The sequence below is a fragment of the Echeneis naucrates genome, chromosome 5, assembly GCF_900963305.1.
Source record: "Echeneis naucrates chromosome 5, fEcheNa1.1, whole genome shotgun sequence".
Classification (NCBI taxonomy): Eukaryota; Metazoa; Chordata; class Actinopteri; order Carangiformes; family Echeneidae; genus Echeneis; species Echeneis naucrates.
The window spans coordinates 15,777,820-15,789,863 of record NC_042515.1 but is presented as its reverse complement, the minus strand read 5'-3'; the positions used below and the strand labels follow the sequence as shown (position 1 = coordinate 15,789,863).

The 12,044-nt window shown below is 43.6% G+C and overlaps 2 protein-coding genes across 2 annotated transcripts in view; one reads left to right on the top strand and one right to left on the bottom strand.

The window, feature by feature from the left end:
• Positions 1-5,982: 5,982 nt before the first annotated feature.
• myog (myogenin) lies at positions 5,983-8,293 on the top strand. The gene is made up of 3 exons (XM_029503304.1): positions 5,983-6,662; positions 7,269-7,368; positions 7,463-8,293. The coding sequence occupies exons 1-3, from the start codon at positions 6,129-6,131 to the stop codon at positions 7,579-7,581; spliced, it is 753 nt and encodes a 250-aa protein (XP_029359164.1). The 5' UTR covers positions 5,983-6,128; the 3' UTR covers positions 7,582-8,293.
• A 140-nt stretch (positions 8,294-8,433) lies between these two features.
• The window catches only part of ppfia4 (PTPRF interacting protein alpha 4), a 53,830-nt gene continuing 50,219 nt past the window's right edge, over positions 8,434-12,044 (bottom strand). Inside the window, exons 26-30 of the mRNA XM_029503301.1 lie at positions 11,558-11,733; positions 11,044-11,112; positions 10,768-10,954; positions 10,558-10,655; positions 8,434-9,995 (exon numbers count right to left, since the gene is read on the bottom strand). Of these exons, the coding sequence (XP_029359161.1) occupies positions 10,597-10,655; positions 10,768-10,954; positions 11,044-11,112; positions 11,558-11,733 (491 nt within the window). The 3' untranslated portion in view covers positions 8,434-9,995; positions 10,558-10,596. The remainder of the gene's footprint in view (positions 9,996-10,557; positions 10,656-10,767; positions 10,955-11,043; positions 11,113-11,557; positions 11,734-12,044) is intronic.

The following is a 12,044-nucleotide window of genomic DNA, read 5'->3' as shown; positions in this document are numbered from 1 at the left end:
AGTGGGAAGTCCCCTGTGAAGCTTCACCTTCACAATTTTAAACCTCACAAAGCTTCAGTAAGGCACCCAAGAGTCAGATAGAGGGTGGGGATAATGAATCGGCAGGCAAAAGAAATATTCAGATCATTTGTGCAAGAAAAAGTACAGATAGTCCATTTTGTTTCTGCTCAAGTCCAGTAATTCAGTGAAGGTACTTTCCTCCACTATCAAGCACCATATATCGGGATGGTAGGTCTTACTGTCTGTGACTTGGACTGAAATGCTTCCACTGGCTGCGTCTTATTAAAAATAAAAAAAGGGTTTTGTTTATGACGACTGGCCCATCAGAGCACACAGACAAAGAATGGCACAACACCCCTGTTGACATGGCACCTACAGCTTGGCAGCCCTCGAATGGTGCAGCCCAGGGAGTCGTGGGGGATCTACATGTTTCCATGGCGACAGTACTTCCATCCCAACATCCCAGAATAACTTAGCACATTCTCCTTTTATCCCCTATGGCGTATGCAATACTTCCTAGAGGGAAAATAGGATGGAAAAGCTCATACTCAACATGGCTCCCATATTTTTGACCATTTCTATGATTTCATTGCTCTCGCTGCCTTTCACCCATCCTTCCTTTTGTTCCTACAATGATAAAACACTTTTAGAAATATACATAGAGCTTCTATGTCACTCTGTTGTTGTGTCTAAACAGCCTCAGCATGTTTATCTTCTTTCGCTTTCTTCTGGTCATGTCTGGAAAAGCTGTAACTGTATCTGAGCAACCAGGACCTTTCTTCTCTCACCTCTGAGCAGACACACACATACACTTTCACACTGTTGTGTCCGACTATTTGGTCGCTCCAGAAACCAGGCCGCTAAATTTGTCCCACTGCTGACATGGGAGAAGGTCAGCGGAGCCAGAGAAAAACAAAGATGGGAGGATGGAAAAAGGCAGCGAATTTCAAAATAAAGGTAGTCCGAGAGGATGGAGACACAAAGGGATCAGGAACAAGGAGCGTTGGAGTTGAGTTTCTCTTTTCTTTTAGCCGTAGCAGGGAACCCGATTTAAGAGATGATGCTAGGAGGCTGGACTGACAGATCAGGATATGAAACCGTCTGCTCAGATCTCACAACATCACTCTGCAGTCTTGTACACATTACTGGCCTCAGACAGAATTCAACCACTTCTCCTACGGGAGCAACGCACTGTGGTTTACACAATATCACAGTGTAAATCGCCTTCAAATTAAACTGGAGTGGCTTTATAGGGGCTGCACTGTTAGTTACCTTTCTGATTAACTAAAGTTAAACTAAAGTTAAACCAGCAATGCCACAGATGTGAAGGCTCTTGGTTTCTCTACCCAAGATGCTCTGAGAAGCTTTCGGTATCAAAGAAGCTGTGGCATCGCTGGAATATAAAGTATGTAATGCAAATTATTTTGTCGCAATGGAGCACAGGTTATTTACAGTGAATAACTTTAGTGTTACCATGCGCTACCAACTATGCTAGTGGGAAGTGGGTTATGTACGTGGGCATGAGTATGTAAGTGTGCTGGAGCCTTACAGTGGGTGGGATGCCAGCGAAGGGAAGGGCAACGGATGGCTCAGGGGCTCAGTCCATTCTTGCGATTTAACATGACACCACTTGCACTAAGACTGCGACAGCTGCGTATGCGCATGCCGACCATTCTGTTTGTTGTAGGGGATTACTTTTCGATAAAAGCCCCAGTGAGCAGCAGCATGGCTGGGCTGCAGAACTACTGTTTCCCCCCCTGACTTTGAAAGCTTTCTCCAGGCCTCCAGAGCCCTGTGAAAACACTGGTGGGGCATTTGATTCTGAACAGGAATGAATGGGAGTATTCTCCTGAACATTATCTGGGCCACAATAGTGTCACATCACCTTTAGACATGAGTCGAAAGCGACGGCACGGCAGCTTATGTAAGGTTCATTACTCAACAGAAATAGTTGGGAAGAGACACATGGGAGTGTAGTAATCACCTCCGACTGCTCCCATTCATGTTTCCGAGTGGTTCGGTGACACACGCTTTCATTGTGCTGTTGGTACAGATGATACTCTAGAGGAAGACACAGTCTTCGTCATCTTCCACCATTAACGTTTTATATCCTCCATTATTCCAGAGAGAAGCTCTACACTGCTTTTTGAAAAACTGATATCAAAGGCTCCAATAATGGACTCGCAGTCATCATGGTGACACATTAGTGCATCTGTTGCTGTCACTATGGTAACATGTCTTCTTCCAAAGGTACTTCATCTCATGTGGTATTGTATGACTCCAGAATAATACCCGAACCCTGCACTGTGATTAAAACACTTTTTCTTTCCCCCAGTCCCCATTTTCTTTTATTAGATGTTCTCAATAAATTCTTCCCCATGTTTAAATCAGCAACCACATCCATTTTGCATTCATGAAGTAAGTGGAGGTTAAAACCATCTAAATGTTGTTTACCGACATTACAACTTTGTTAACTTGACACAAATGCGAATAATATAAATCAAATATTAGCAAAAATATTAAATTAAAATTGATACTGTGTATTCCATATTTACTTAAAAATATTCTTGAAAATAACTGTTGTGAATGTTCATAATAAGCAAGGTAGTGGTCAATATGTGTGCTGATAAATGCCAGCCAATGAAATCAATTCAACTACTGAACAAATATGAAGAATAATTTTCCAATATTAAATAAACGTGTTAAAAATTTTGTTCAGAAAGTAACTAACCAAACCAAAAACTGTCCTACAACTGTATCTATTTTCACTACATACATAAGTCTAGTTTTGTGGTTATTCTACACTCGCCTATATTATGTTCTCTCTATTTACTATACCACTAGATTTATGGACCTTTAATCAACTCTCTGGCTGCTGTTTTGTTATTCTCCTCTTACATATCTGAGATTTCCAGACTGCACTTGGATGACAGTTCTCCAGGTCAGTGGTGATCTTGAGGCTAACCTGGGGTGAGCAGCGCTGATCCCTCCCCCCTCCTCCGTGCAGCTCAGCTGTTCCAAAATGTGCTGCTGCTTGTCAATGAGAAGAAGTGGACCAGTGTCGCCAGTGACAGGGCAATCCTTACTACACACACGTGCAGGCACACACAGGGATACATATACATTTGTGCACACACTCAAATTGCATTTTGTATTTTTCACTGTAACCACCAGTTATCACTGTGCTTCTCAAATTGAAGGTTATATACAGGATATGTTGCATAAATAGATGTGCTTTTTATAATAAAATGCAAAGTGATTACACTTAATGAAATATATTCTATTGTGCAGTACCTTTCCTCCAGTTATAATTTATCTGGTTCCACATTAATCGGACTGAGGATCATAGAAACAGTTTGGGAGTAGCACAGTAGCTGCTCACACTGAGTAAATACCCACTCCTCCCAGGCTTACTGCGTCTCAAGTGTTCACTTCAAAATGCTGAGAGAGGACTCAAACAAGACACAAGTGTGTTTCTGGCATGACTACAACACACACAGAGAAACACACATAGGTTCTCCAGTTCTGCTGACAATGGGTTAAGATGACAGAGGGTTATGAGTGACTCTGACACACTGCAGACCCCCCCCCTGCTGTACCCGAGTGCAACACAGGGGTCTTTGTACTTGCTCCACCATCAGTGACTATCCATCAGAGACTAACCTGACAGCCCACTGCAGCCCTGAGCCAAGCGACGACTTCGCTCTCTGCTTTAACCCCAAGCCCGCGGCCAAAGCTCAGGACTACATAACAATCAGCCAGCCAGGCCTGCCAAAACATCTCCTGGCACATAGTCCCGGAGATGAAACCCAGATATCTGGCATATTTGTTGTTGTAACTGCAATATCCCTCCCCCAAAGTCAAGAAATTTATTCGCCTATTAAAATAATAGGCAAATAGCAGATAACAATGGTACTATAATATAATAGTATAATAATATACCATAAGTGAAGATGAGAGAACTGTGAAATGTAGAGACTATGATAATCACTCAACTAGTACACAACACTGTATAATTGTCTAATTGTTCATATTGGAATACTTGAGTGATTTTACATTTATTTTGGCTTCCTGGCAGGGAAGACATGATCAAGACATGATAACATCCTGAAAGGCACAGCAAACATTTTGACTTTTGGTCAAAAAGTGCAGGGAAAGTACAGGCGTAGTTAATTACAATCTTGAAACCTCTGCTACATTCAGATGTGCCAGCGAACTATTCCCTTGAGTCAGCACGAAACAGTTCCTGACCCTGAAGAAGATACACTTAAATGGATTGCAGCCATTGTTAAAGTCCTGAATGACAGCCACGTAACATGTCCTTTCAATTGTATTAGAAATCTTCTTGTATTTGGCGTCATGAGTTGTCAAGGTGCCTCGTTAGATTTGGAGATGCATCTCCAAAATATGAAAACGCAAGTCATAAACATTAGATCTTGCTTTTATACCTACTTATTGAGCTTGTGTCTGCTGACATCAGTTGACTTATAGTTACATAAAATGACATTGTAATAACCAAAGCCACAGCAGCACACAGCGTACGGATGGCTGACATTGCCTGTGAAGCGTTGTTCTTTCATAACCTATTCTTGTTATCAGATTAATACAGCTTTGTGTGATTGATTTATGTAGGTCAGCAGTGGCAGTGCTGTAAATTAGCAAGTCTAAAATAACAACAAGAAGAACAAGAAAAAAGATATTTTTGCTGTATAAATGCTGGTGATATTTTATAGTGGTGAATTGTGTTTAATAAGCGTTTTATATTGTCTTTCAGACTGCGACAAATGGTCCAATGTCGGCTTAATGTGCAGCAGGATGCATCAGTTATCGACATGCCCCTCTACATTTTAAGAAGTGTGACCACAAAAATCCCCTGTCCAGAAACATTTCCTGCCAGATATAATACAGCGATTAACCCACAGTAGTGATATGGGATACACAGGGATGTAACACATCTCACACTATGCCTATCATTCCAGGCCACTTCTGCGCTGACAGAACTGTGTATTTTGGCTGGCTCTTCATGCTAGTAGGAAGTCGATCTGAATTAGTTGCTGAGCTATTAGGTGAGACATGTCCTGGAAGGATTAACACCTGGTGGCCTAGCTAAGGCTACAACCGACTGGAAGAGGTCAGGACAATGAAGGCCGTATCTCTGCATGTTTCCCTGGCTTGTTGTCCTTTGATTCCCAAGAGTGACGGGAACTGGTGTCCACTCGGGGCTTGACTATCCTTTCTGTGCTCTGCCCGTTCCTGCCTGCCTCTTATAGCTCAGATGGTCACTTTCATCACACTACGAAATCATCTTATTTGGAAAGTCAGCAGATATCAATGTGGTTACATAAAACCAAGACTCACCAACAAAGGCAGGACCTTGCCTGTCATCTGAGCATTATTTAGCTCTGATCTCACCTTCTGAGCCATCAGTCACAACACAGGACCCAATAAAGTAAAGTCTTTACCTGTGACCTAGTTCTGAGTAATTAACAATTGCTGTCCTCATTTTCCTCCCATTAAGAACCAGGAGTCAAACAGCTCCTTGTCATTGCATTTCATTGGCTCCAAGTGGAAGTGACAGCTGTCCCCAGACCCCCCCACCCACCAATGGCAGGGACATGTATGGTGCCATGGAGGGAGACGCAAGTTTGGGATTAGCTCATTAAGATGGGCATCTTTGATCTGGGGTTATCTCTCCCATTTCCACGGGAACTTGATCATATCCTGGTCTTTCAAGACACACGAGCATACAAACCGACACAAGGGCACATACTGCCATGCAAACAGGCCTTAAAGCCCCAGAGACCCGGGCCCAACAGAGATGTGAAGTGTAGATGTGCAGCAACAGCTAAACGTCAGGTCAGGTTTCTCGGGGCTCGTGCTAAATTTAACCCTGTGATCCTGCAGCAGGCAGAGGGGTTTAAATGCCAGCCTACAGTTGCTCCACACCAGTTGTTCTCCACACGTCCTCCACTCATCACAAACTCAGGCTGTGAACGAAGACAGAAACACACACGCACACTCCGACACACAAGCTCCAGGCACAGGGCTGAAGACTGCATACAGTAGAGCAGTTCCGGGGGAAGCAGGAATCTTTGTCCCCTCAAATCCAGACCAGAGCGTTATCCACTATGGAGCTTTTCGAGACCAACCCTTATTTCTTCCCTGACCAGCGCTTCTACGAGGGAGGGGACAGCTATTTCCCCTCTCGCCTGTCTGGGGGGTACGACCAGGCCAGCTACCAGGACAGGAACTCCATGATGGGCCTGTGCGGGAGTCTGTCTGGGGGCGTTGGAGTTGGGGTCACAGGAACAGAGGACAAAGCCTCGCCATCCAGTCTGTCACCTCACTCCGAGCCCCACTGCCCGGGGCAGTGCTTGCCCTGGGCCTGTAAGCTGTGCAAGAGGAAGACAGTGACCATGGACCGTCGGAGAGCGGCCACACTGCGGGAGAAGAGGCGTCTGAAGAAGGTGAATGAGGCTTTTGATGCCCTAAAGAGGAGCACCCTGATGAACCCCAACCAGAGACTTCCAAAGGTGGAGATCCTGCGGAGCGCCATCCAGTATATTGAACGGCTCCAGGCCCTGGTGTCCTCCCTCAACCAGCAGGACACTGAGACAGGACAGCAGGGGCTGCACTACCGACCCAGTCCAGCCCAGCCCAGGGTGAGTAGGACAGAGGAGGGATGAGAAGAAGCTGAAGGTAAAATATAAGCAATGAAAACAGAGGCACAGCACAAATGGGGAAAAGACAATCGAAACAAAGGTGGAAAAATCGTTACTAAACAAAAATAAGGAAAATGATCAAATTAAAAATGCAAAGTGTGACTTTGATGAGGTGATCAAATCATGTGATAAAGTCTGCTCTATTTGGGTCACTGTAGAGAAATGTTGGGAAGCTGGTCAAGCAAAGTCATTTTATTTCAATTCTTTTCATATCTTTTAAAATGTTATCAAATTTTTACGAGCTGAAACAAACAAGCATAACAAACTGCTGAGATATCATTTTTCCAAAATATAGGAAAAACAAAGCAAAAACAAGACAAAACTGACAGCTGACACTGGTTTAGACTATAGGAGTTGAAATTGTAGTTCTTCTGCTGAGACAGTGCTCTTGTCCAAGTTTGCCCTCACGGGGGTCACAGGATGTGTTGTAGGTGTGTGGTGTCACGCTGCACTGCAGTGTTGTGTGTCTATACGGGGCAGAGTGTGCCATGTCATAACACACGGTGACTGACAGCAACGTCTGTGTGTTCATCTCCATGGTAACAGGTGCTATCATCAAGCGAGCCCAGCTCAGGCAGCACCTGCTGCAGCAGCCCGGAGTGGAGCAGCACTCCAGAGCAATGCACACAGAGCTACAGCAGCGAGGGTGAGTACAGTGCACACACACTCTTATTCGGCGGGACAATCAGATAAGCGTGTCCTCGCTCAGATACTCAATGTGTGACCGACTCTCTCTGCAGACCTCCTGAGTGCTGCTGACTCTCCAGAGCAGGGCAACATGCGTGCGCTGACCTCCATCGTGGATGGAATCTCTGCAGCAGATGGAAGTGTGGCCTTTCCTGTGGACATTCCCAAATAGACGCTCCGCATGTTGAACCCATAGGTGCACAGAGATCCACAAAAAAAAAAGGAAATTCGCAATTGGCATGGAGTCTGGCAACAAATCCCAAATTCCATATTAATCAGTTTTTCAGCTATGTCGATCTGAGTGTTTTATCTTATGCTAAATTTTAAAATGAGTGATTTGTCAGGATTGTAACTCTGCTGATCTATGGGTGTGCTAGACAAACTGAATTCCTCTCGTTCACAATGAGGCCTTATTCCCTTATTCCCTGCCTTATCCTGTGGTCCAGACCTGCCTGTCAGATCCAGTCTAGACATTTACTGACTTTGCTGCATGAACCCAACTAGTTACTAGTATGGATCGCTGACATGTCTCCAGTCTGATAGAACTACAGAGGAATAACAAAACCTAGTTTTTGTAATTACTTAATTTAAGTTTTCCTCTTCTCGAAACCTTTCCCTGAGCTTTCATTTTTTTTTGTGTGTGTGTTTTTATGATAAATAAACATGAGTTTATTTGTGGGGCCAATATGTACCATGGCAGTTTTGACCAAGATCTGCTTAATTTAAACTGGTTATGAATGCTAGTGATGTAAATACGTTCCCTTTTTCTACAGAGTGGTTTTGCCATTTTATTTTTTATTTTTTGCTAACTTATTTTCGACTTTTATAACTAAGATTGTTGTGTATTTGTAGATGTTCCAAAAAGTTGATATTTTCTGCCCAATTCTTGCAATAAAGACCATTTTCAATATGTTGCCACCTGCTGACTAAATGACATTTTGGTTGGAAGAAATACAACATTCAACATCTTTAAAAAACAGCTTTACTTATGTCTATATAGTGTCATAAATACAGTACACTTTTTTTAAATTAGCCAAATAATAAAATCTTGATTTGTCAGCATTGTTTCACACCTGGAATAAAGACACAGTACTCATAGCTGCCACATAGCACATTACACCTTTTAGACACCTTGGAAAATAAAAAATAAAATAAAAGATTGTACACCCACCCAGCACATCACTGGTTAATATGCTGTTTTTCCATTGGATGTGGAGTTGGTCAGCCAAGAGTACTGACTGCTCACTGGCACGTCTCTATGGCAACTAAAAGGGAGGTGATGGTATCCGAAGAGTCCATCACACTGAGCAGTTTCACGTGGATATCATTGGCTGATATTGAGCAGCAGTTTACAGTTTGATTTAAGAGAGAAAAGTCAGGAATCAACAGAGATGAGCTACAGTGTTCACACCACCCATTCACAGAAAAAAGTCAGAGTCACATGGCTGGAGTCGGCCTTTCACATACAACCTCTCTGCAGGTCTCAAGTGGAGACGCTTTTGGCTGCATACACACACACACACACACACACACACACACACACACACACACATGCACACTCATATTAAAGGATTCTCTCTACTCTAGGCTACATAGTGTCATACAGAAGGCGAGAGAGGCGGAGAGAGGAGAGGTAACAGCTACATAGTGTCAAAAAGAGGAGGGCAAAGGAAATAACTGGAGAAGAGGCAAAGAGAGAAGTCTGAAATTGGACCCATGAACCTGTGAAGAGTCCTTGTAGAAACACACGCTTCTTTGTGAGTCCCTCCCACTAACGATTCACACACTTACAGCATACGGCAAAAGACACACAAAGGTCCAACGCGGAGAGAAAAAGAAAGAGAGAGAAAGAGAGAGAGAACAGTCACTATTGAATACAGGGCATTGGGTTTCATACAGCAATGATGTTATATTATTTTCCATATATATTTCCTATATATATATATACATATATGTATATATATATATATGTATGTATATAATATTTTTTATAAAAAACATAAGTCATCCATTTTATGTACAGAGACGATAAATGAGTAATACCTTGCATAACCGGTAGAGGGGCAATCTGCAGTGGGATCTGCCATTTACACAAGTATTCATCATTCCCAAGTCCAAATCAATAGCTGGCCACCACTGCTTTAATTTCTTTTATTTTTCTTTTTTTACACAAACCAACTATTTTGTGTCCAAGGATGTGATGATGCAGGGGGTTTGGTTTGGACTTGGCCATGTTGACACTAATCGAACCAGGACAAGAGCCCGCAGCTGAGACCAGGGGAGCAGGAGCACAACACCACAACAACAAGGCTACTGGGAGCACTGGGGTAAACTGGGAGAGACCAGGAAGAGTCTCCTTTACAGCAGCGAGCGCAGCCAATGAGCACTCTCAAGAGTCAAAGGTCCGAGCTGGCCTCTGTATTGCACGTGTCCGAAGGAGAAGTGAGAGGTGAAAGGTGGGAGGTGAGGCTGGGCAACAAAAGGGTGAAGACCCCCCCTCAGTGGCGCCCAGGTCTTCCTCTCCAGATTTGGCATATCACTCTCAAAAGGCCGCAAGCATGTGTCCGTATAGATAATGAGAATGCACTAGAACAGGACAAAGGGACAGCAAAGTGAGGCAGGAAGACATTTCCTGTATTACCTTGGCTTTCAAGATTCAAGCAGATAGTAAAATTCAGTTAACTGACCTCTAATTAAGTATTAAAGTAAATACACTTTCATTATTATTTAACAAACTGCCCTTGGATTAATTAATTTTTCCAATAGACTTATGTTAAGAACTAAAAAAATTAGCTGCTTAAATTAGAGGGAGCTATTCCACAGTTTTCTCATCATCAAGAACATCCACCAAAATAATAAAGTGGACATTGAGTTAAATCCATCAACTCCTCTATTCAGGCTGTGGCACTCAATAATTCATAGCTCAAACAGCCGAACACTGTGAAGGAGAACTTCACTTAGAGCTTCACTGCTCAGTGATTTTGTCCAATAATGGAACAAATCATCTCCAGCAAAACATTACTTTTACACATTTAAACATTACAAACTTTTAATACTTTTATCTGTGTTATTTGCACAAAAAAAAAAAAAAAAAAGAAAAGTTAAGCAAAGCTCAGTTCAGCAATTTCAGGTTGTTTTGTTAGCTTACCTGTTAGCATTAGCGCTCCTGTTAGTAAGCAGAGAATAGTTAGCATGAATAGGTCCGCACGGCCGAGGGGTCGAGTCTCGGCGGTGCCGGGGGAGGAGCTTGACAGGGCGTGGCAGGGTGAAGGGTGGGACAGAGAGGACACAGCATGCAGTTAGTCAGTTAGGACAAGATGAATGGAAAGCACATAGTGCTGTTAGTGTTGTGACACACCTTCAGGCTGGAGCTGTTTCTTTGACACCAAATTCACTGAGGGCGGCATGGACATGGAGGCCATACGGAAGCCGGTGGGTAGCGTCTCCATGGAGCCTGCCATCATCCCGAGCCCCGCCCCACCCTCACGTGCCCGAAACCTCTTACGCCATGATGGAGAGCGTCTAAATGACTTGTCATCCCCACTCTATAGGGACAGGGAGGAAAGCAAGGTCAGAAAACTGGTCCTTGTTCAACAATATTATATTTGATCAAAGCAGCCACTGGAAAAGTAACCTCCTCTAGTCGGCGGTCCGTCCCCAAAGCCAACAGGTTGTTGAACTCCCTCTCCAGAACCTGCCGTGCCTGGAACACAGTGCAGATAACAGCCAGTAGGCACATTGACACTTTTGAGTTTGTAACATGTCAAAAACAAACACAAGCTGAGGACAAAATGAAAGCACTTCAAATGTCAGGGACATTACAAAAAGTCTTTCTTCTAATAAGTAATAACCCTTTTTATGTTGAACTGCCTAGACAATGAGCTATATATATGAAACTGGGCAAGTAAGCTGTACTGACGCCAGCGGCTAGGAAAGTCTTTTAAGTGAGTTCTAGGTGAGAACAACTGAGTGCCGTAGATCTGAGAACAGATGATACAGATTCTGAAGCAGCTCTAAATATCTCGGTACAGTGTTGTCAAGAGATGAAGAAGACGCTGAATGAACACAAGTGATATCTTCTCTCCCACTCAAATCTGTTCAGTCAGTGTATACTCAGTGTGAACATTTGTGATTTCCTCTATAACCACCTGTGTGTTCTGCATAGGGATCTGCAGGATGAGCGCTAGGCTGCTGTAGTCGAAGGTCTCGTCTAGAGCAACAAGTGCTCCGTGAACACCGCTCTCCAACAGGTTTCCACTATACTCCCTCAGACCAATGGACTGGACCCAGTGGATCACCTGCTCATTGGTCCACACCAACACATCTAAAGAAAAACAGAGTGGCTCAGGATTGCTTTGCTGTAGAGAACTGAAACAGGCTAGCAAGAGGACAGGGAGAGATAGAAAGAAAATGTCCACATTGTGTCAACTCACTGGCAATTCTCTTTGTTCATTTTGAGCACAGCTGTCATCCAGCTTTCCAACTTGGAACAGCCGGTGTGTGTGTGTGTGTGTGTGTGTGTGTAAAGAGGGGAGGATTCTGATTTGACATGACAGCTGAGTCAAGTTCATGTGCAGAACTCAAGGTCAAAAGGGCAAGACGACTGGCTAGATCTTACTGTGTGTGTGTGGATTG